This window comes from Musca domestica, unplaced genomic scaffold (genome assembly GCF_030504385.1).
Source record: "Musca domestica strain aabys unplaced genomic scaffold, Musca_domestica.polishedcontigs.V.1.1 43, whole genome shotgun sequence".
In the NCBI taxonomy this organism is placed as follows: Eukaryota; Metazoa; Arthropoda; class Insecta; order Diptera; family Muscidae; genus Musca; species Musca domestica.
The window spans coordinates 2530736-2557518 of record NW_026712332.1 but is presented as its reverse complement, the minus strand read 5'-3'; the positions used below and the strand labels follow the sequence as shown (position 1 = coordinate 2557518).

At 35.4% G+C, this 26783-nt stretch overlaps 1 protein-coding gene across 1 annotated transcript; it reads right to left on the bottom strand.

Annotated features, from left to right (window-relative positions):
* Positions 1 to 1115: 1115 nt before the first annotated feature.
* LOC101899802 (dual specificity protein kinase splA) lies at positions 1116 to 20710 on the bottom strand. Its single transcript, XM_005182755.4, has 2 exons — positions 20361 to 20710; positions 1116 to 2709 (listed from the first exon to the last, which is right to left on the bottom strand). Exon 2 carries the CDS (start codon positions 2667 to 2669, stop codon positions 1191 to 1193), a length of 1479 nt encoding a protein of 492 aa, XP_005182812.3. The 5' UTR covers positions 2670 to 2709; positions 20361 to 20710; the 3' UTR covers positions 1116 to 1190.
* Positions 20711 to 26783: the final 6073 nt, after the last annotated feature.

Here is a 26783-nt window from a genome sequence, read left to right as displayed (position 1 = left end):
GTACTAAGTAAACAAGTAAACAAACAATAATTTCGAACTTTTAATACCCTCCATCTTTATGCAAAGAAAACATGTTTACATAAAAGTATCTGAATTCAATTGTGATTAAATTCATTTGATCTACCAAATCTTCTTAAATTCCAAATTTAAGACAATTTCATGGGTAAATGTGACTAGGATTTTCAAAATACCGAATATCGGCGCTACCGGAGCTAGAACCCATTGCGAACTACAAATACCAAATTTCAGGCAAATCCGTGAAAAAATGTGATGAAAATCATCAAAATATCGAATATTGGGGGTTACCGTTATATGGGAGCAATACAAAAGCGTGGACCAAAGTTTCGCCACCCTTTTTGACCTACAAATACCAATTTTTAGAGAAATCCGTAAAAAAATATGACAAACATCATTAAAATACCGCATATCGGCTATGCGAAAACGTGAACCGATATATCTCATTTTCAATACCAACCATCCTAGACATAATACAAATTATTGTGCCAAATTTTGAAGCTATACGTCAAATAATGTGGGCTGTATCGCGATTTCAACAGACAGACAGACGTACATCGTTAAATCGACTTAGAATTTTATGCTGATTATTAATCTTTAATATTTAGGGATGTTACAAACAGAATGACAATGTTAATATACCCTCCTTTTCAAGGTGAAGGGTGAATAAAAGTAGGATATTTTTGGCTGGGCCTAATTTCAATACTCTCCACCTCCAGGTAAATATTCCTTTACAAATAAAAGATTCGGGATTCAATCTTCAAGCGAGTTTAAATAGCAAATACCAGCGGCATCTGTATTTAAAACATCAGGGTCCAATACTGTTATATAGGCAAAATTTCAGAAGGTGAACCCTAACATGTTTTTTTCTACAAATTCAAAATACTTACGCTGGAAAATGGGGCAAAAATCATTAAAGCAAGTTGCAGTTACATGGTTGCACATTGACAAAGTTCTGTCCTAGGAGCATATCCCCATTTCGAACTCTAAATGCGAATTTTAAATAATTCCGTTAGACAGCCATGGCTAAACAAAAATAACTTACCTGTATACCTTCGCCGTTAATAACCAAAAAACCCTATTAAAACCACCAAATGAAATTCACACAACATTTATATTTATTTGCAATTATTTAAATTCGTTCAGTATTGAAATTAAATTCTCAATGACATATTTCAATCTATTTGTGTTATGGAACCCTCATCGGGACTAGAACAACGACTGCTATTGCCATCATTTCGGTATTTGATTGAATCAATTATTTCAACATCAATGTCCCGCTCACGAGTTGAACTCTCTTCAATGTCATTATCATCGGAGTTGGTGATCGAGTGATGTCCTTCGGAATCTGCATCGCATTCGATGTCGGACTTATTGTCCGACTCGACCATGTCACTGTTTGCCGAATTATTCTGGTCATTTTCCGTCTGTGCCTGGGCGATAAGATCACGTGCCGCAAATTGACTATAGAGACGGGGCAGATGTTGAAGCATATAATTAGCGCTGCATTTGGCTATGTTCGGTTGATTCTCTTTGCTCTCGCCAAAGTCGTAGTACTTGGCATAGTTTTCAAATTTATTCATTACAGCTCCAGCCCCGGTGGAGCTGAGGTTAATGGCATCGTTCGTAGCCTGAAGCGAAGCCAATGTTTTGAGGTCATTGGATCTGGGTGTGGGTACCGTAAACGCTGAACCATGTCTATGTTTATTGGGCAGGTTGAGGGCATTTGCAACAGCAGGAGGAGAATTTTCGCTATCGCCAGCCGATGCTGTGTTGTTGCCATTATTCTCAGCACTGGCTAATGGAGAGACATTCTCTTTTTTGCGATCATAGATGTGACCGGATACGCGTAAATCGATAAAGAAATGTAGGGGATCAATGCCATATGGCGGGTACAGCGGTGGATACCAGACGGGCGGCGGTGGTGGTAATACCAAGTCTTGGGGTGGTAACGATGCAGCTGGGGGTGTACTCTGCAGTGCTGGGTCGGCGATACTCGCACCTCCACCACTGACGGTGGTGTTCGTTTGATCCAATTGCCTATCGCCTATTTTTTGCGTTGACAAGACATCCTTGCCCGAGTCGGCTTCTAATTTACGGTATTTATTGGCCAAATGCTGCAGATATGGCTTGTGTGTGGTCAATTCCAAAGGTTTTTCGGTAGCTGTGATGTGGGGCGTTTGCTGTTGTTGGTGCTGCTGCTGCTGTGCCTTTTCTAGAATCGTTTCATTTTCCTTAAAGTAGGAGCGATGATGGGACCATGTCCGCTTTCTGGGACGCCGTGCCAATGCGGCAGATTGCTGTAATTGCAGATTCCGAACGTTTTCTTGGTTGCGTGCAGCCACAAGTGAACGCAGCATGTCGCTGAAAAAGAAATTGTTGGGTCCCATTGGGGCCGAATACAGATAGGGTGGGGTGGAGGCCATCAAACGGCTTACAAAATCCTGATTTCTCATTTCATGGATGTTGGATTTGCGTGGTGGCGTCGTAGTGTTGGTGTTGTTGTTTGTGTTTGCATCCTTGGGGGATTTAATTTGTGTATGTTGTTGTTGTTGCTGCTGCTGTAATTGTTGATGCTGCAATTGCTGTTGTCGTTGCTGCTGCTGGTGATGTTGTTGCTGCTGCTGTTGTTGTTGTTGATGTTCGTCAGACATGTTTCTCTCGTTGTGGTTCTCTTTGTTATTTGTTTAGTGTCTACAATTAAAAAGAAGAAAAAAAAAAAGAAATAAAAGATGAAGAAAGACAAAAATATGTTTTTAAATGGATTCTAAATGGATTTCTTAAATGTAAATTTGCTTCTCCTTGAAATGCAATGTTGGCGGTGAGGCGGTGTGTGTGTGTGTGAGTCAACACATAACCCCACCTCTATCGCTGCATTGGGTCTACCTCAAAAGCAGGAAGAATAAACAAAGACAACTTGAATCCATTAGACAAATTTCATCTTCCATTATTTAATTGTGTTCAAGATGTTCCAGTGCTTTTTACACAATGAAGGTGGTATCAAATTTTGAAGATGCTGCCTTTCAACTCTTCTGGCATTGTTTTATAATAAAGAAAGGAACAACTTGAACAACTGTCGCAAAGACTTAATGAACACAACACAGCATGGTGTAATGACAGAAACAAGTACAAATCTTGGAATGGAGTTACTACAGCTTTGTGGTAATTTTGGATGCTCCAAAGATTTCGCTTGAATCGGCAGTAAAATAAACCTACGTTACGTCACGACCTGAGTTGCAAAGAATGAATTTTAATAAAGGAACTAAATCTACCTTCTCAAAATATTCATGCTCATGATTACAAATCACTTTATCGATACTAGTGTGTTTGTTGCTTTCATTTTATGTAAAATTCTGCAATTCGGTATATAAGTTTAAATTTTCTGGGATGTGTCTTATTTCAATTAGCCACTTATATTCTCAGTAAATTTTATTTTTAAGGTGCTAAGTAAATGGAAAATCTCAATTCAAAGTAATCCCTACCGATTTTTTTGACATTTTAAGAGCCCTAACCATTCTTCTTTCACAAAATTTCCAAAATTAAAAATGTTATGCATTAAAAGAGCCTGCATTTGAGCCTTCTATGCATTAAAAGAGCCTGCATGCAAAAATTTTAGAATAGGATGGATTTTATAAGATGCAAATGAACATTGGTTAGATATTTGTAGCACTCCTAAGAGTGTTGGTATTGATAATAAACTATTTTAGACCAATATAAAGGTACCATCTGATTTTCGGCATTTTCAAGGTTTTGGATCCAATTTCTTACTAAATCAGCTGCAATTTTATACTTCGGGTTGTCCTGGCAAAAAATATAACAGCACTTCCAATGGATTTAAAGTACTTTTTACTAGCTTTGGTCACTACTTTCGACATTCCCCCAATACTACACTACCATATTCACAATATGGTGCAGACCATTTTGGAAATGTAGTGTTTGGTTGTTTAAATCAATATGTCAAACATTGAAAGTCCAAAAATGTGCACTACAGATTGAAAGCCATTCCTGTAACCTGTGATCATGTCCACCACAAGTATTATATCAGATTTCGCTATGGAGATGAGCGATCTTGTTCTCTTCCCAGACATTACATCCCCATTCATCTAGAAATTTATATCAAAATCTTCCGAAGTAATGTTCGTGTATCGCACTAAAGAAGTGGTACAAGGGTGGTCCAACAGAGTTCTCGACTTCAATATTCATTGATTCGGATCCCAGTCTGGCCAATTTATCTTCTGCTCCATTACCGGGAATATTACAATGGCTTGGAATCCAACAGAGCTTGATGGACAACCTGGTTTTTTTCCAAGGCTTTTCTACACTACATAACTGTCATAGATTTAATGGTAAATGAATTTAGTACCACTTAACTCAATGTATATAATCGCCGGACCGTTGTCTTCACAAGATGTCTATGTCTTTTTAATCGCAAAGAACTCTGCCTGGCATACGCTACAGTCGCTATATCGGGTTGGGTTGTTACAGGTCCAGACTTCCCTGTCTTGTATGGGTTCTCTGAGTTGTAGGCACACCTGTATCTGTGATCAATTTCACAATTTCAAACCTAACATAAATTTGATAAAAAAAAAACAAGAAAGAAAGTTGTAAGTTCCCGGCCGGGCCGAACTTTTAATATACTCCACCATTTGGAATGAATTTGGCGATTTTCAAAAAAAATAAAATACGTCAAAAATTCTGGTAAAATCTTAAAAATACCGAATGTAGCCATTATATAAGGGTCTATACGACAACGTGGACCTGTATAAGCAACTTTTGTCATAAGCCATTACAATATTCAAATGCAAAACATGAAAAAAATTGGTGAATAATGTACCTAAAATCATCAAAATACCGAATATATGAAGGTACTATTACATGTGGGCTACACCTAAACGTGGACCTGCACAGACAATTTTCTGTCATAGGCTGTAGTACCATTACGAACTTCAAATACCAAGTTTGAAACAATTCCGTTGAAAAATGTCGCTTAAATCACCAAAATACCGAAAATAGAGAGGTATGGGGACCATGCCAAAACATGGTCCATAATACGCGGACATAATATACATTTGAGTAAAATTTTATCAACCTACATCATTTAGTTCGGAAGCTAGAGTGATTTCCACAGATTTTGGCGCATCCAACCGAATTCAGTCTAGAAGTAAGTACATTAATTTTGATCATCAAATATTGCTCAAATATTATAATATCAGCCCAACTTGAATAGATTTTTTCATATTTAACCGAATTTTACCATTTGGTGAAACTCGGTCTGGTATATATATTGCTGCAATAAATATTCTTTTATTTTTAGTACTAAATACGTATAGTCGTGATAATGAGGTTTCTGTTGGATTTGTACGAAAAGTACTAAATAGTATTGTTGGTATCTAGGGTTTACATATGGAACCGTTGAAATAGTTTTAGATAGAAAAATTGGATGTGGGTCCATTGTGCTATGGTTTTACCAGTATCCTCCTCGGTTAACTTCAAAATGAATGATTTTAAAGACTGTTTGGAGTAAAAGGTAGCATTTTCCTATTATTCATTCCGAGAAAGATTGAATATAAAACTCTGAAATTTGATTATTTTTTTTAAATTGTGGATAAATCCGCTATACAGTAAAAAGTTAAGTTAAAGCTAGGAGCTGATTAGAAGCTGATTTTTCTGAGTGCTCCCTATTTCTTTCAATTTGGTGTTTGTATTTATTGTTTTAAAAAATGAACACAAAAGCATTTTATTATCAACGACGAGAAGAAATTTACATTGCGGGCCCTGCATTAAGGATATCAACCAGTTTTGTTATTGAATTGAAATATGAAACAATATTGATCATGAGTTTTGCCTTGTTAAGGCGAAGATCATATGTTTTATGATTTATGTGTTTGTTTTCTCTTTCGAGACGAGCTTATTATACACTAGAAACTCTCCAGGTTCGACTCAAGTTCTATTGGCAGATCTTTTTCATGTTTTGAAGAGAAAATTCAGGCATTTCTTTTACCTTTCTCGTTTTTTTAATAAACAACATTAAATAAATGAGAAAAACTTTTTGCATTTATTTTGAATATTTCTGCTTTCTGCGGGCATAGCCTCAGGGCTGTATTTATGTACTTTTTCAAATCAGTATCACCTCCTTATTGGTAAATCAAGTCGGTCCCATCTCAGAATTAACTTTTAGTATTTTACTGAAGCGAAAATGATAGTGTTTATCGTGCTATTAATATATGATCGGGATCCAAATTGGATTGATGGAGCAATCCAATTTCGGTCTCAAATATAATGAGCATTCACTCGTAAGTTATAGTAGGGCTCTATGGAAATTAAATATTTGGGATCACGGTTCATTTTTTCAGCCAATTTGTCTATAATTTGGTACTTTCGGCACATACAATTTATAGCTATCTAAGTTCCCGAATATTAATTGTTTATGTGGTTTAGACCTTTCTAAATCGAAGCCAGACAGGTGCTGGAACGGCTGGGAGGTTTTCTACCCCGAAACCCACAAATATGTCGATAATATAAATATTGACTTTGTATTGCACCCAAACTTTGCATAATTCGGTAGAATGTTGTACCCAAACATCAAACGTCATATTGAATACCTTCTCTATATATTATTACCACTGGCATTACTATTTTAGGTCCCTTAACATCAGTAGAGGTATTCTCTAACTCTACTTTGAAACCCAAAATGATGATACAAAAATAAGTTAAAATTGACAACATTAGTATCAATCGGTAGGTCTTAGCTACTACTTTGATATCGTCGCTAACTTATAGACAAATTTCGTTAAATACCAAAATTGTAAGCCATTTTATTTTACCAATTTTGTAAAAAAATAAGTTAGAGAATTCCACTGCAGTTTTTCAACAAATATTTTCGATTCATAAATAATAATGTCAGTAAAAGTTGTCTGTCCATCTTTTGTTTTTGCAGCCTTATTGTTCAGTCTAAAACTCAACAAGGTAAACTTTTAGAAATTAGAATAACACCACCAAACATGGTTAATTAAAATAAGGTAAACAACAGTCACGGTTATGCGGATGTGTGTAGATCCTCATCACACATATGCAAATTACAATACAATACTTTACACACACAGATGATGGCTGAAACATCACATCGATATATGTGTGGACATAACGTATGGGTTGTCAACGTACGTATCCCTTTCCGTTTGACAGCCTCAAAGTTGAAAAGTTTCGACCAAATAACAAACAATGCGGAATGTTACATTTTTGACAGTTGTCCAAAGTGATAAACAAGTTATGTATGTACGACTTTAACAGCGCGAACGCACACCATATTCACGCTCACACACACACAAATTATCTGCGGGAATATTCTAATAAGCCAGTATCTGAGCGCACAACAAGAACAACAATATAATTATCAGTGGAAGGAGCGGCAACAAAACTCTCTTTGTTTACATCCCAATTTGCTTTTAGTTATCCTTGCCAGTGAGCCGAGGAGTAGGAAAAATAGAACTAAATAGGTCCATGCCACCCACACTTAGTCTGCCATGGCTGGGTGTTGCAAAGCAAACAAAACAATATTGTCGCCAAGCTGCCACTTCCATTGCCACCATCATCTAAACCAAACATGCCGGGGAAAAAAAGAAAAAATGTTTTAATTTGCTGACAATCTGTTGCCACACTTTGGAATTTAGCGCTCTTTTATATTCACATTAAAAAAAGTTGATTTTCATTTGTGAAAACACCCTATGGCAATTTATGTACATCCATCCGATGCTCGATTGTTTTGCAAGTCGAATGACAACACCTCCCAATGTTTAGGTGGGGGACGGAAATTCACTTGTCATTCCGTAACGTTAATGAAATGCACCAAAGTTTTATTTTTATTGCTTTTTCATTTCGTTGGAATAACAAAGTTTTTTAAGGATTTGACAAAAATGTTGGTGCGCACTGATGGATTTCCACGTAAGTGGCATAAGCAAAAGAAAATTAAGAATCTGCCCATCAACATGATGCTTAAATTAGATTATGCTAATTTTGCCCATTCAAAGGCATTTGCGGTTTTACAGCAGTTGACGTCATTTTGAATTTTCAAGTACTTTAAGTTAATTTCAACTCTAGCACTCGTCAAATTTTTGTATTGCAAATACAAGAAATCTGAAAGTAAATGGGCTAAATTTAAAATTCCTGAAAGTTATCACTACCTGTATTTGGGATAGACTCAGCCTCCTAAGCTAACGTTAACGAAATTCCTAATATCGGGAGGTATCGTTTTATGGAGGTTATACGAAGACTTGGACCTGCATTGAAAATTTTCTGTCCTAGATTGAAGTATCCATTACGAGCTTCGAAATTTGAAACATACCGAATATTGGGAGGTATCGTTCTGCGAAAACGTGAGTAGTTATGACCCATTTACGAACTTAACCTGCCTACTGTCAAAATACACGTTTTATGTTAGCTTTCTATCTCAATTCGTTCGAAAGATAGCGTGATTACAAAAGTCGGACGGACATAGCTAAATCGACTTAGAATTTTACGCCGACGCAGAATATATACAGGATGAGATAAAAAAATGCAACAAAGTCAAACGCCATAATTTTTACATTTTTTTTTATTTTTATTGAAAGAAAGCAAAAAATGTCGGAAATAGCATCAACATTTAGAATAAGTTTAGATTTGTTCGAATTGGTCACCTTTGACACGAATTATGGCCTTCAAATGGCCAATAAAACCGTCACACGCTGCCCGAATGTTGGTGATCGACACTTTTGTATTTTTTTGTGTCAACCTTGCTTTCCAAAATACTCGAGACACAATAGTCCAACGGATTGGTATACGGAGGTTTTGATGCCATTGTGCGCTGGAAATGAATCGAGGAACCTAATTTTGTAACCATTCTTGGGTGGCGCGGGAATGTCCAAGGTCTGCGGGCAAAATGTTGGCATGCCCAAGACTGTAATACACCCTCCAGAATATTTTCGCGATAATATTCAGCATTTATTCTGATGCCACGATCGATTAATTCGAGCGGAGAGCGACCATCGGCGGTTATGGCGGTCCACACCAACACCATGGCCGGCGATTGAGTTCTGACCTCTTTCTATTATTATATTGTATTATACTAACGACAAAGTTAATATAACCTTCATAGAATGGTGGAGTGTATAAAAAAGGACTCTTTAAACAGTATTTTGAGTTATGTTACCATTACAGTAAAGGAACGACATAATATTTCCTAAGAATTTCAGATTTAAAACAACGTTGCATCCTACCGATGATGTTTAAATTCCTGTCCGCGAAGTTATGCAATTACATGCAGAAGTGACATTTTTATTTTTGTTCGCTGTTTGTTTGTCTAGCATAACTGTGTTTTTATAGCCGACAAATAATTATTTCTCTCTTGGCACTTGGATAAATATGTCTTAAGTTTTCTTGGACAAATACAAGGAAGAAAAGTTATAGAAAATAAGAAAAAAGTTTTGTTTGTTGCACTGAAAGTTAAGAATTGAATATGCGACTATGCAATAATTTTTATGATAAATGAGCTTCTGTAGATTCAATGGGTTCAATGGCAAAAAAGTAATATTTTTTTTAAATACTGACCTTCTGATTTAAATTATTTTAAAACAAATAATATCTTATATTAGTATAGCCATTTTAAACGTGACAGTTCGATCAAAGTTCTTTACATTCCGTATAACTTGGGAATGTGTCCTGAAAGTGTACGAATAATTTTGTACTGTATTCTCAACAGCAAAGTACTCGTGTTTTGCAATGTCATACTGCAATAACAGTCTACTTTTATTGCGAAAACGTCAAATAAAATCCACTGAATTTTTTTTCTACTACAAGAAAAGTTAAATACCAAATTTGAAACAATTCCGTGGAAAATGTGGCTGGGATTTAATTGTTAAGAATTGTATATGAAATGGTCCTAGAAGATTTGAAAGGAATACCTATTGAAATAGACAAGCCAGAGAATATTTTACACCCTACGACAGGTACATTGTGTGATGTCGTTGTGCATTTGGTTGTAACATAAAAATATCCTTGCTATGGTTATCGTGGTAAAATTTTATACATTCCTGCAGGTTCTAGAACATATCTCTCATTTTCTCCGAGGATTATTAGCACATCCGATTGAGTTTGGAAGGGAGAATCACGCACTAAATTCTTGCTACAAAAATACTGGTGTTTTAACCACCACTCATACAAACAATAACAAAGAAAATGGAATTTAACGTACAGATTTTGTAAGTTTCTAATATGCAACTCAACGGAATGACACATCGAGGCCCTTGTATATATGAAACGGTTTAAACCGTTTCGTTTTGTATTTTCACTAAGTATGAAACCAATACTTAGACAAATAAAAAACATTAAGTAAGGCCGGGCCGAGCTTGGTAAAGAAAACATTTTTATATAAAAGTATCTGAATTCAAGCGTGTTCTATTTTAAACTACATATACCAGTAATACCTTTCTCATAATGCAGTTAAACTTATCAAAAACCCATAAATTGAGTGGGCCGTTATATGAGTACCTATATAGACAACGATTAAATGCAAAATTTGAAAAAATGTCGTGGGTAAATGTGACTAGGATTATCAAAATACCGAATGTCGTTGGGTACCGTTATTTGTGTGTTTTGAGAAAGTATTAACCTAGATATTAAACTTTCTGCCATCGGAGCGAGGACCCATTTGAACTACAAATACCAAAATCAAAAAAAAAAAATGGTACCGTTATATGGCGACTATACCAAAACGTTAACCTATATATAATATGTTCCGTCACTGGAGCTAGAACAAATACCAATTTTTAGACAAATCCGTTAGAAAAAAATGTAGTGATATCATCAAAATACCGAATACCGGGAGGTACCGTTATATACCAAAACGTGGACCGATATATCTCATTTTCAATACCAACCATGCTAGACAAAATACAAATTGTTTTGCCATATTATGAAGCTCTGGGTAAAATAATGTGGTCTGTATCGTGATTTCAACGAACAGACGGACATCGTTAAATCGATTTAGAATTTTATGAATATATATACTTTTTGGGTCTTCGATGAATATTTTGGGATGCTACAAACGGAATGACAAAGTTAATATACCCCTCTTTTCAAGGTGGAGGGTATAATAAGGCTATTTGTTAAATTTTGTTTGGAATTGTGTTTTTTTGTATAGTTATTTTAGGAATCCATAAAAAAATGAAGTTCGGAAGTTAGTATGCTTAAAATACACAGTTATCGTAACATCATCTCAGAATTTTACCCTTTTTAAGCATAAATGTGCAAATAATTATTTGAATGAATCACAAACGAAAATTGAGCGAAGTTACAGTTCATACACAAGAAAACAGTTGGAGGACCTGTTAATTTGATTATTTCTCAGAACCAAATAAGCGATCAAGTCTGTTAAAAACTCTTTTAATCGACATTTCTAAAGCTGAAGGAGTAACTGGGGAACAACATACATTAGTGAGATATCGAAGCACTCCGTGTTGGGCTAGTGCAGCATAATTGCAAACAACTATATGATATATGAAAAACTTCAAAATTATAGCATTTTTTGATGTATTTTAATAAAAACCCAGTTTTTCAAAAAATGGACTTTAAATTTATTTATGTCTTTATTTATTTATTTGTCTTTAGACTTACAAATAAAGTAACGCCATTTATAAATCGGGATATATACATCCTATACATCACTACATGTTAAAGAAATTATAAAAACATTTAAGCATCACAAATCTTTAAATAGAAGTACCTCAACAGGGTTGTTTTCATTCAAAGATGCAATGATTGATTTGTGGCTGATACATCCCACCCTGATCCCATATTAAAAACATTATACCAACACTTAACTTGTAAACAACCCAACGACTTAATTATAACGAAGTAAAAAATTTTGAAAGCACTCCAACCCCTCACGTAGCTTTTACAAAAAGCCCTGACAAACGAGTACGTATTCTAAACTACTTGTCCGTACGCCTCGCACCACCACTTCGAGCATATTCATAGATTATCACACATGTGAAAAGGATGCCGACCATTGTTGAACGTCTATGACAGGATAACAAGGACAAAACATCGTACAACTTGTGGCTTGTTTAGAGCCGGGAGCTAACAAACAAATTTCAACCACAAAAATTTTAAAATTCAATTCCAACATCAGTTTACATGCAATTACTGACTGCCCTTCTAAAAGGTTTGTCGAACTTTAATGTCGATGTGGCCAGAAATGTACGAGTTTGGTCGAAGTTAGAAGTAAGTTCCATCTTGATTTCGTTAGTACTCGTAGCACAGTGATTGAAATAAGCAGATTTAATAGTTGTTGAATTGTATTTGTTGTAGTTCTACAAAGAATCATTTTCAATCAGTAATTTCAAAATGTAATAAATAAAATTTATTGTAAGTGGATCCCTTAAAAATTAGAATAAACCGAATAACTTATTAAGAGGCAATAAAAACAAACTGCCGTTTGTATTAACAGTACGTTAAAAATAATGGGTTATTTCTGGGTTAAAGCAAAAATCGTTTTGTCCTCATTACAAATTTATGATAAATGACGCCAAAAGCAAAGGTTGCGAATTCGACATTCAGTTCCGGTACACAAATAAAATCATAATAAGCCAGTAAAAAACAGTAAAGAAAGTCCTAAAGTCGGGCGGTCCGACTTTATGATACCGAACACCACTTTGCTAATTTAGTAGAGCTCCACATAACAATTAAAAGATTTTTTGGGAGAATTTAATCATACACGCTATGGTTATAATTATTATTTAAAGTTCAAAGGAGTAAATATGCCGAAGCATTTGTATCTCTTAAATTCGGACTTGTATATCCCATTTGGTGCAAAATTAATTTCCAAATCTGAACCGATCTCGATAAATTTTGGCAAAGGTATATCTGAGCTGCATTTGATATATTTCCACAAATATTGTTGTTACAGAGCGCATATTACGGCTGCGGAGGACAAAAATAACAAATCGGATAAACAATATATATGGGAGCTATAGCTATATCTGAACCGATTTCGATCAAATTTGTCATACATATTTGCAGGCCTAATTTGTGCAAAATTCCATACTATTCGGGCTGATATTACAGGTTTGGTGCACAATAAAAGGCAAATCGGACGAAGATATGTATGGGAGCTATATCTAATTTTTTTACCGATTACCTCCAATTTCAATAGGGTTCGTCCTTGGGCTTTGTTTGGAAAATTTCATCTCAATCGGATAATAAATGTGACCTGCATTTTGTTCACAAGAATACATGGACAGACGGACGGACTGACATAACTATGGGTCTATCTCGCTTTCTTCTCCATGTTACAAACAAATGCACAAAGACGTAATACCCTTACCACTATGTGGTGTAGGATATAAAAAGGCCAAGATATATATAAAATATAAATTCAAATCTGAAGCGATCTCAAATTTGGTAGAGGTATTTCTGAGCTCTATGAGATGTCTGGTACCAAATAATGTGAGCGACTTAAACGCTGAATTGGTTGAAACTTATATATATGGAAGGTATAGTTATATCTGAACCGATTTTCACCAAATTTGAAGTTCTTGCTTCTAGGCTGAATTCGGTCGTGCGTGAAAACTAATCCTCTCCATTTGGACTGATATTAACAATTTGGGACACAATAAATCTGAAATTGTAAAAAATATATAAATCTCTGCCGATATTGATAACATTTGAGAGAGGTATTTCTGGGCTGTATCCGATATCTGGTACCAAATATCATTGTTGTGGAGCGCACATTACGAATGTGAGGGACTTAATCGGATGAAATTTATGTATGGCAACTATAGGTAGGTACGAATATGGCGTAAAATTAAATTTAAATTGCATTTTCGTCTGTATGGGAGCTATACCCAAATCAATAATAACAACAAAATTATCAACACTATCAAAAAGATGTGTCTCGGGCTAAACAAATGATTTTCCGAAAATTTCTTCTCAATCGGACAATAGATGCGACTTGTACTTTGTTTACAAAAATACATGGTTAGACGGATAGAGGGGCGAGTGGGGATGTATAAATCATAGAATGTCATTCTATGAACATCATCAAGAGGTACTATTGGTCTATTTCGATTCTTTCTGCATGTTACAAACAAAAGGCATAATACCACAGAGTGGCATAGGGTATAAATACCATGAGTTGTTGATGGAGATGTAAGACTTGGAAGAACTCTCAGAAGATTGTTAGCTCAATTTCAGCAACTGATAAAACATAAAAGTATAGGCAATACAAAATTTTGAGCAACATTTTAAAGCTGCACATTAAATAATGTTGGCACTATCTAGATTTCAACAGACGGGCGGACGTTGGTAAACTGCCTAGAGGTGAGAATAAAGAACATAAAACCCTTTTTTGACCGGCTTCTTTGGAAAAGAACAAAGGAGCGTAGGACCAAAATCGAACTAAGTAAACTTACAATTTTCCAAAAAAAAGTTATTCGTGATGTAATTCAAACGTGATAGTGTGATTTCTGTATATTTGACTGGAAAACCACAAGTGGCTATCGTTAGAGCACTTCAACATTTAAATGTGAGTAAATCTTTTGGCTGGAAAAGTAAAGAAACGACTTGATCGAAACTCGCGTCACAGTGGCCGAAAAATGGCTCGTGAGCTGAACATATTGCAATATTCCATTCGGCAAATATTGAAAAATAAGCATGAAATTCAAAAAAGTGCAAAAACTTACATCGCAACAGAAAGAAAAATAGACTCAAAAGAGCTAAAGAGTTGCTACGCTTGGCCAAAAGTTGTGAACTGCTAAAAATTTCATTGGTATTAGAAAAATTCACGTTTGTAGAACACCTTCCAAATCACAAGCATGAAAATATTTAACGATTTCAGAGGAATTTTTATTTTTGCTGATTGAAAATGAGGTCATTTTTAGTTATTATCTTTTTGGCAACATTGGTTCAGCTCACGTACATTCCATATTTTGTTTCACTGTCAAACATCTTTAGTTTGGTCTACAATTTAGCTAGCAAATCATTTAATTTTATTTATTAAAATTCGTTCTGTGTTAAGAAAGTTCATTACTCAATGGGCACATGAATAAGCAGAATTGTCGACTTTGGAGAATATTTTGAAAGATCAGCTAGAAGCACTGCAAAAGCTACCAATACATCGCGAAAAAGTCACATTGGACGTTAGTTTTTTAACTATGCACAAAATGCAAAAGCTTGACTTGATGGTGTTATTGAGAGGTGACTTCGATGAACATTTTATTTTCCTTTCGGGCAGGGTCATCGAGTCCACTTCAATTGATTCTTTGAAAGATAACATTGAAGAATTTATTCCTGAGATACCTGCCGAAAGAGTATGCAAAAATTAGATAAGCGACCATTTTAGGTTCGTCGCAGTCAAAATTTTCATGAAGTACTCTCCAAACATTAAATTATATGGACCGTACTATCGATACGAAAAAAAATTTCATGCATGTTTCTGAATTTTATGTGTTTTATTTCGTTTTTGAAAAAGTTTTCTATAGCTCTAGATTCAATTAAAAAACTCTTTAAGTAATAAGATATAAACATATTACTGTCACTGTATAAATATTTCTTACTAGCTGGCCCAGTCCGCGTTGCCGGCCCGCAGTTTTAGTTTTTAATTCATAGTTTTTAAAGCATAATAATTCACAAATCGTGCTCACATAAGTGGCACAATTTATATATGATAACTCGATTAAATAGAAATAAATACGTATTTCAAAAAACCTGATCCTATTTTTCAGTAAGAGGTTTTAGTTTGAGAGTTAAAAACCTTAATAATATAGCATATATATTAAAAAGTATACATTAACTGTTTATTTATATAAGATGGTTCTCTACCCCCAAAGTTGCCTAACCACACATTTTAAGTGAAATCGTTCTACTACGAAACATTGACATTGAAAAATTTCCGCGAAGAGGTCTTTTCGGAAGTAAATGAAGCATGGTCCTATACTTATAATTATTTGAAAGAATTTGTTCTTCTTTTAAAAATCTCAAATTACCAACATTTGAGGATTTTGAAAGGGGCTATATCATTTGAGGGGGGCTATATCACAAAGTAGACCAACCTGATACAAATTTTCTATAAATAATTCCTCATGTAACCCCTAGGACTGTATCAAATTTAAAACTTTATCGTAATTTTTGCGGAGTATAGGGCAATTATTTGCGGTCCTTTGTGTATGGTTAAGCTATATAAAATGGACTCTAAAAAAGTTAGATTTTGGGATTTTTATTTACCAACAGAAAATTTTCCTAACCCCAAAATTATCTGCGGCGCAGTGTAACTACTGACGATAGCGCATAGTACCCGTATAACGTTACCTATGATTTAAGGTTACTTTAAAGGGTTCGGATGAATTTTCCGAGTATATGAATCCTTTTCTTACTATATTTTTAATTACAGTGCCTCTTCATATTCGGTATTTCACTGATTAAAGTCCCAATGATTTTTGCATTTTGAGTTCTTATTGGATGAGTTATTTCCATATCTAATCAAAATTGGCAACCTTATAACAGCATGTATAGAAAATGTGCAAACTTTCTCGATTTTTTCAGTTTTTTTCAATAAGAATTTCCAATTCCAAAAGGCATTCTGAAACAATTCTACACAAAATTCCATATTATAATAGAACAATTTTTTCAGTTCCGCGATTTTTCTCAAAAATTTTTTTCATGACAACGTTTCCACTGTATTTACAAATAACCAAAAGAAAATTGGGTCAAATCGGCCCAGTCGTTCTCAACTGATGTGTTACTATACTTTTTCAAAATGTTTACATATAAATTTAAAGAAGTAGGTGTGGCTAGTTCCTCAGCCCCCAAATAAATACTTAGGATTGGAGGGAAAGTCAACAGTATGTCGTGTAATAATTTTAAAACCGATATCTTCATTATTTGACAAATATAAGGATTTTAGATAAATAGAAATAGTGGGCGTAAAAGTAGTCGTGGTCAATATTTTTTTCTTTAAAAACTTAACTCGGGGTATGACGAATGTTTGTACAAAAAATTATTCAAATCGGTCCACCCGTTCTCAACTGATTCCAATACCAACGAACAACAATTGATTTTTATATATATAGATGTAAAATTTGTCAACTGAAAACACTGTACAAGAAATTGTGACATATAGGAATAGTCGAACTTTTGCGTTTACCCTTAAATCAAATTTCATGAAGTCCTTTTATGTGGCAAAACGTGAATGCGTGTTGATGAGAATGCAAGTGTGTGTGTGAGTACGTGTGTATTTCGTAGTTAACTTTCATGTGGGGGATGGCACCATTCACCGCTATTTGAGTATGAACCCTGTTAATCATTTCGTATTTAAGCCTTTGCCCTTTACATGTGTGTGCGAATGTTGTTTGACTACGTGTAAACGCACGCAGTAATTTGAGTACGTTTTCGGGGTAGATGAATGATAAAATGATAAATGAGTTCGACAATCGTTTTGCATTTTTGCTGAATAAGGTTTCATAAACAAATGGAAGTAAGTTCACATAATTAAATGCAATTGTTTATTCTGTGTTATATATTTAATTTTTTTTAAATAAAACAGGTATAAGAATTGAGCTTTAAAGTCGACTAGGGGACGTCTTGTAACACATCGACCTATTCGTTGAAGTCATATCTAAGTAGTATGTATTCTCGTCCAAATTGAAATTAGATGTCGATAACGCCGCGTCAGTCTGTCTGTCCGTTTGTTGAATCGGCCGAAGTTCCAATATTCCTTCTGGTTTGCGGTATTTTTCTTTTGTGCGGTAATGAAAACAGAAATAGCTATAATTTGTCATTTTTACATTGTCCATACACATTCCGTGTGTAATACCTCTAAATACTCGTCGGAGACTTCATTAAGTCTGTATATTCGAAAGCAGCATAAAATTCTAATTCAATTGAAGGATGTTCCGTCTGAATGTTGAAATCAACATACAGACCATAATATTTTACATAGAACTTTTGAAATTTGTCATAATAGTTTTCTTGTAGCTCCCATGTAACGGTATCTTCAAATATTCGGTATTTTGAAGATTTAATAATGATACCAAGCACAATATGATTTTTTGAGGATATCAACTGTATTTTCCTGCCGATTTCACTGGCATTTGCAGTTTAAAATAGAACCCGTTCTAATTGAATGCATGCACATTTATTTATGAATTGTAAAGGATATTTAAAGATCGCCCGGACTATCTTCACGTATTTTTTATTGTTAGTTTGTAATTTAGTAAGGTCCTCATACGATGGTCCTCATGGATTTCATGTATTTTGAATGTTACAGAGTTTCAAACCATTAGTTGTTATTAACGCTTCCTACAGTAATTGTTCAGCGTGGGTGGACAACCCGCTATATATTAAAAGTTTCAGTCCCAACTTTTAGTATACCCTTCACCATAGAGGTGTTACACACAGAATGACAAACTTAATATAACCTATGACAGAAAAATACATAATGATATAGCGCTATACCTATGTTTGGTGTTCTTGTTACTCATTTCTAAAATGACATGACTTGACTCAAATCGATTGCAGATAATTTTTGTACAACATTTCCTCCTAATAACCTAATTCCTTCATTTTCCTTCAGCCATCTTTTCTTGATGGCAAGAAATCAATATTTCCTTTAACAATATTTTTCTAAAATTTTAATTTTTAAACAGCAGGTAAACAGGTATGAGTGATACTATTCTGTAAACTGGTTTTATGTTAGCTTCATTAGAAAGTTAGCGAAATTGTAAATAACTTGAAATCAACAGAGCAAAAATACAGATTTCTTGAGTCTAAATTTGGGTTGGAAACATTCGCCATTAATCACAATTTTCTTTGGTATTGAAAATGGAACAAGCAGTTGCATGTTTCCATATAAGCTTTGTTCCTTTACATGCAGGGATCTACAACTTTTATCATTTTGCAACTTTTTGCTAGAAAATCCTCTTACCCGAAAAAATAGTTTATCTGGTTTGTGAGAACCCTTACAAATATGTCTTTCTCTTTCAATATTTACTACAAGACAATTTCGCCAATTTTGAAAGCTTTTCCAGAAAAAAAGTTATTCGTGATGGAATTCAAGCGTGATATTGTAATTTCTTAATATTTGGCTAGAAAACCACAAGTTGCTATCCTTAGAGCACTCCAGCATTTAAATGTGAATAAATCTTTGGTGTCTCGTGCCATTGTTCTTTACCGTGATAGTGGTAGCATAGCCCGACGTCAAGGAAGTGGACGGAAGAAAACAGCAACATCAGCAGAAATGATTCGAAAAGTAAAGAAGCGACTTGATCGAAACGACGCGGGTTTCGATGGCCGATCGTGAGCTGAACATATCGCAATATTCCATTCGGCAAATATTGAAAAATAAGCTCGGGGTAAAGCCATTGAACTTCGCTCAAATAGCCCAATATTATCGCGAAAATATTCTGGAGGGTGTATTAAAGCCTTGGGCACTCAAACATTTTGGCCGCAGACCTTGGACATTCCAACAGGACTCAGAACCATCGCACTCAGTACGCACCACCCAAGAATGGTTACAAAATGAGGTTCCTTCATTTCCAGCGCACAATGGCCACCAAAATCTCCGTATACCAATCCGTTAGACTATTGTGTCTGGAGTATTTTGGAAAGCAAGGTTGGCACTAAAAAATACCAAAGTGTCGATCACCTCAAGCAAGCGCTTCGTCGGGAATGGGTCAAAATACCGCAGAGAAATATTCGGGCAGCGTGTGACAGTTTCATTGGCCGTTTGAAGGCCATAATTCGTGCCAAAGTTGACCAATTTGAACAAATTTAAACTTATTCTAAAATTTGATGCTATTTCCGAAATTTTTTGCGTTCATTCAAAAAAAAATTTAAAAAAATGTAACATTTATGACGTTTGACTTTGTTGCAGTTATTTTATCTCACCCTGTAATTTGATACCACAGAGGTAAATCGAAAATAATAGATGTAGCTTATTCTGGAACTAAAAAAAAAAACATCAGTTTCGAACATTTACATGAATTTCATTGATCCATCTTAATCCGTGTAAGTGATATTTAACACACAATTATGGACATTTGTAATTTTATAAATATTTTTAAAATCAATAATTCTTTTAGTTTGAAATTTAAACTGCGGCATTTTATTAAATTTCTATTGATTTAAAATAATAAAAAAAAGACTCTTTTAATTACGGCAGTTCCATATTCAATTCGATATGATGTTGAAAACTCAAAAACTTTTGTGCTTTCAACAATGAACACAAAAAACTTGTAGTGCCGTCGGATATAGTTTCACACACGTCTTCATTTAATCCTTTGCGCTATTATCACAACCAAATATCCTGTAGAACTCACATATTATTCACTTGATGCATTCGTTTTGATGTTTTAATTCATTCACTGATGTATTAATTCCTTTGCCAGAGTATTGAGTTTAACGTGATTCAAATAAAATATTCAACGTATAAAATCAATTAATGATGCCTTATCTGATTCGCCGAGTTTTAATCGAGATTACGCGCCACAACGCACCACAATGTACGAGCCGCAAACCGTCCGAACGACAACTGATGCTGATGACAGTTAAAAATCAAATGAATCGTTGGCAAAAGTCTACGGCTATTTAAAATTATTAAAAAATATTTATTCTAACGAGCGGAAGAAGTGCGCGAAGCAAGTACCACCGGTACGAAGGCGCAAACAACAGTCGCACAGCCAAGCCATGCCAACAAGATACATGGAAGCACAGTAAAGTGTTAATCTGAAACTGAACTGATTTGCCAGCCAGCCAGGCAACCAACCACCATTACCAACACCCCAAAACGTTGGTGGGAGTGTGCGGATGCAGCAGCCACAGGCACTACCAACAAAAGAAACCAAAAGCATGGAAATAAGACCAAACAAAACTACCAGAAACCACCCCCACAACAATAAAGATCCTTTGCAGTGGTGTTTCGTTGGCAACATGAAGACCTCGCCGATGAGTATTTTGGCGCGCAACATTTCTATGTGGCAAAAGCTTAGTGCATCACCATTCCGACCACCAATAACAATCAAAGCGAATAACAGACAAAACAAAAAAAACGACCAAGGCAAAGACAAAACAATAACAAACATGTGCTAGAAATCGACAATACTCCGCACACAAAGGACAATCAACAACGTGCATCAAGTGCGAGGGATGATGTTGTGCCGTCGGAAAAATGGTTACACTTTTTATTGTTGACATGTTCGATCTTTTCTTACCTCCCCAGAGGAGTACAGAAAAGTACCTTTTGGACATCCAATGAATCCACATGCAAACTAAAATATGGATATAAAAAGGACCAAATTTGGTTGTGTCGATATTTAGGTAGTTTTTATACCCTCAGACTTAGACAGCATTTCCCTTTGGACAAAAGTGGCTTCATTTGAAGTCGATCAAATGCGTCAACAAGTTTAAAGCAAACGGAGTTCAAATTTGTATAAAACGTAAGTCAAGCACGAATATGAAAATTATCGATCCACACTTTGTGGGGGAGTAACAGCCCCCACTCTCAAAACTTGAATAAAATGAAAAAGTAATTTCCAATTTTTCCCAAATCCCAATATTTATATGGAAATAAGGCGATTTTCAATAATCTTATATACAGGGTGAGATGAAGAAACTGCAACCAAATTCAGACTGCTGTCATTTCTAACCCACTCGTCCGACAGCTGTTAAAATTATTCAAGAGACAGCTCATTACATTGTTTACAAGCGTAAAAAAGCATTTTGACCAGAATTTTCCAGAAAAAAAGCTATTCGTGATGAAATTCAAGCGTGATAGTGTAATTTCTTTACATTTTATATTTATATCCTTTAGAGCACTGCAGCATTTAAATGTGAATAAATCTTTTGTGTCTCATACCATAGCTCGTTACCGTGATACTGGTAGTGTAGCCCGACGTCAAGGAAGTGGATGGAAGAAAACAGTAACATCAGCAGAAATGGTTCGAAAAGTAAAGAAGCGACTTGATCGAAATCCGACTCGCAGTGCCCGAAAAACGGCTCATGAGCTGAACATATCGCAATATTCCATTGGCAAATATTGAAATATCAGCTCGGGGTAAAGCCATTGAAGTTCCAAAAAGTGCAAGAACTTACACCGCAACAGAAAGAAAATAGACTCAAAAGAGCTAAAGAGTTGTTTCGCTTGGCCGAAAGTGGTGAACTGCGGAATTTGGTTTTCTATGATGAGAAAACACTCGTTGTCCAACAGTTTGTAAACAAACAAAATGATCGTGTTAACTTAACTCAAGCGCCGGCCATGGTGATGGTGTGGTCGCTTTTCGCGTGTTTTAATCAACCGGGGCATCAGAATACATGCCGAATATTATCGCGAAAATATTCTGGAGGGTGTATAAAGTCTTGGCACGCAAACATTTTGGCATTCCAACAGGACTCAGTACACGCCACCCAGTAATGGTTACAAAATGAGGTTCCTCGCTTCATTTCAAACGCGCAAAGACCACCAAAATCTCCGGATACCCGTTGGACTGTGTCTGCAGTATTTTGGAAAGCAAAGTGTCGATCACCTCAAGCAAGCGCTTCACCGGGAATGGGCCAAAATACCGCAAATTTGTAAACATCTACGAGAAAAAAAAAACAAAGTAAAGCATACGAAACAAAGCACACAAGCATAGTATTAAAATTAAACAGAAGGCAAGACGTTTCAATGAACATATTTTGGCAATTTGTGATCTTTTTGATCATGCGTCTTCGTATTTTGGAATGGAGAAAAAATCGCATTTGCAGTCAAGCAGCCAGAATAGAATTAGGTGTGTCTGGTTACCCTAAAATTGTTAACTACTGTTACTTTTAACACAAAATTTCTGCAAAAGAGAGTTACTCGAGAGAGGAATTCTTTCACTGAGTGTTTGCAAATTCTTCCTGGACAAATTTCTTCTTGCAATCATTTGCTATTCTTCTCCTTCCGATGCACAATTAAAACATATTTATTTTAGTAATCAAAAGCCTAATTGTATAGTCTTACGGCTTATTTTTAAATTTGTGTGTACTTCATTTCTTTATATTCCTTCGTTTTTCATAAATCAGCTGAGAATAAAAGAGAATAAAACTCTCAGAAAGAATCTACTAGACAATTACTTCAGGAAAATAACCACACAGGCCTATTGTATAATGATAGCTTGTCATTTTTTTTCGCGAATTCCAAATATAAACAAATTTATTTTGACAGAATGGGTGAAATCAGCTGGGCTAATCGGACGACCTATTTAATGGGCCTTGAGCTTGTGCAATATGCTGTGCTGGTAATCTGCTCTCTGCTGTTGGATTGGGCCCATTACGAATTGAGACGGCTGCAAAATCCCAATTCAATTTTTCCTTATTAGATTCCCTGCGACATTGGAACCTTCTCCCTACGTCATATTGCAGAGAGCATGGGGCTATTGGTGCTATCGCGTCCGGAAATTTTGTATAAGACGTAATACTCCTCTCTTCGCCTTTTCTTCTTCTTCAGATCTTTCATCTTTACACCAACCATCCTTCTTTTCAGAATTTGAGAGCACCTCAACAGTTTTTCACCAACTACCTATTTACTTCCATTTGGGACCGCACGGCGAGGTTAAACACACTTATTTTATTATTCCCGCCAGCTCTTGCTGAAAAATGTGGTCTTATTTCCGGTATTCAAATAGCCGGTTCCTAACGAGAAGTCAGGTGGTCTATTGGCGGTGGCTATAATGGGGAGGGGATCTGAGCCTAAAGGAAAATGGTAAATTTTTAGATGATTTCAAAACATTTTACTCGGAATATCTCATTTTTGAGTCTGCAGCATCGTCTCCTGGAACAGAGTGACATTGATGTTCTTCCAAATTATAAAATTCACTATTACATTGAATATGGAGAAATAATTTGCATGACATTAAGAATGACATTTTTATTGTATGGGTGAACACGCAGACATCCCATGCGAGTTTATTCGTTGAGACTTGTCTTAAAAAGTAATTCAGACAGAAAGCGAGCATAACCTCAAAATTGTGTTTCAGTAGCTAACTTTTCAGTGATCCGCGTGACAACATATTCTTAAAATTCAAGGTGAATTTTTCAGTTTTGATTAAATAATACAATACTTCTCGCAATCAGAAAGAGGCTTATTTAAAATGTGTAGATGAAAAAATAGTACTATATTGGCATGTTTTCTGTTAGTGTCATTTCACGTATTCATGTTTTCTTCGTACAATGGTTGTATATAACTCATGTTGTGCACACAATATGTAATGAAGGAACGTCAACATTTCGTTGATTATTTTAGTCGCAAAAACTGTTTCCATTCATTCCCGTCAATCAAAACATATCACACTCATTGGCACATCAACGTCGCCGAGAATGTGTGACATAGAAGTTCCGAGTGCTGTGAAACATCTCTAGACACAACTTTAAACCAGCCAATGATGACAGTAGGTACCTTGTCAACATGTTGCAAACTATGATATGCTGCAAGCAGATATACTTTATTATTTTGTTGCGTTGTTGAAATTAAGATGTCGCAATATTTAAGGTAAATAAATAAAATTTGGTATAATATAAAACTTAACACACTCCAAATTAAGGTTTAGTACCCATATAGGAGTGGTGTCCGTTGGAATAAACTAGCAAGTGTCCGCAACCTTGTCAACGAAAATTGCAGATTCGTTCCAATAGTTCGTGATCGACCGGTCAGGGTATTATGTATTTGTGCTTTTGTACTTTGCTTGTAACAGACAGACAGACATTTCTGTTCATGTGTTTTTATAAACAAAGTACAGTCGCATTTATTTTGCCGAATCCATATGAAATTTTGTACAGGTCGTTTGCTTGACCCAAGGACGAACCCGTATTAAAATTTGTATATACGACCGAATTAAGCCTGGATATGAAAATGCTAAATTTGATCGAAATCGATTCAGATATAGCTACAACTCCCATATATATTGTTCATCCGATTTGATATTTTTGTCCTCCGCAACTGTAATATGCACTCTGTAACAACGATATTTGGGGAAATATATCAAATACAGCACAGAAGTACCTTTCTCAAATTTTAAAGAGATCGGTTCAGATCTGGATCTAGCTCCCATATATATATCTTCGTCCGATTTTCCTCTTATTGTGCACCAAACGTGTAATATTAGCACAAATAGGATGGAATTTGGCACTTACCACAAAATTGATCATAGAAACCTGTATGTCAACTTTGTTGTTCATTCGATTTGTTAAAGTTTTATTTGTTATATCAAGCTCTATTAAAGGGATGTAGGGTATCATAAAGACACTTATTCTGCACTTCATCGGTCACTTTCATTTCAAATTTCAGAATTCTAGCTCATTCCATATGTCCAATACAAATTATTCAACTTATAGTACATTTCAAAAACCCAGCCTTTTCACACGCCTACGTACCAAGACTGACCCTTATGAAAAATGTAAAGATTCTAGCTTCAGCCGTTTCGCCTGGGCGTTGATTCTCAGTCAGTCATTTATTTCACTATACATAAAAAAACTTCAAATATTATAAAGAGAACGGAGGGCGGTGTTGTTACAATTATATTGAAAAATGTGGCAAAAATCATAAAAATTTCCGATATCGGTGAGAACATATATATGTGGGGTGGACCTATACAGCCTATATTATGTTAGCACACGTGGATTCCATTCTAGAAAATACATATATATTAAACAAACACGTTAGAAAATATGGTTAAAATCATAACAACACCGAATATAGTGAGGCACCGTTATATGGGGACTTTAAGAAATCGTGGTCCTATGTAGACAATAGTTTGCTATAGTGGTTGGTATCTAAAAAGTCCATTAGAAAATGTGTCTTTAATTGAAAAACATCGAATATCATTGTAAGAGGGCTATACGAAAACGTGGACCTATCTTTCCTGTAGTTGGTCCTCGACACTATAAGCCAATTATATTTACTTGTAACAAAAATTATCCACTTTTGCCAACTCCTTCTATTTTTGGCCACTGTTAAACGAATTCGCGACATAGTTCCGCGAAAAGTTTAATTTGTCTGATGGGTCCTGGGCTCTTCCCACTCGTAATGGTCTGAAAGGGTTTTCTGCCTGTGTCGTTGTTATGCTATAAGAATAAATATATATTGAAGGTGACGTTTTTCAATCTGAAGGAAACCGCTTTTAGCAATTTGTATTATGAAAATATCACATAAAAGAAACCCCGTTTACCCCAAATTTTGAATCTTATTTCAGAAATAAAGCTGTGTTCCCAAAAAATAAACGTCACACTTGGAAATAGTTTCGAAACCAATCCAAATTTTTAATTTATACAGGGTAAAATGAAAAAACTGCAACCAAATTCAGACTGCTGTCATTTCCAAGCCACTCGTCCGACAGCTATTAAAATTATTCCAGTGACAGCTCATTAAATTGTTAACAAGAGTACAATAGCATTTTGGTGAGAATTTTCCAGAAAAAAAGTTATTCGTGATGGAATTCAAGAGTGATGGTGTGATTTATTTATAGAAACAGAAAGAAAATAGACTCAAAGAGCTAAAGAGTTGCTTCGCTTGGCCGAAAGTGGTGAACTGTCGAAATTGGTTTTCCCCGATGAGAAAACATTCGTTGTCCAGCAGTTTGTAAACATACAAAATGATCGTATTTACTTGCTAAAGAGATCAGCTGAAGATGTGCACCTTCGATTGGCCACCAGAACTCAAGCGCCGGCCATGGTGATAGTGTGGGCCGCCATTACAGCCGATGGTCGCTCTCCGCTCGTATTAATCGAAT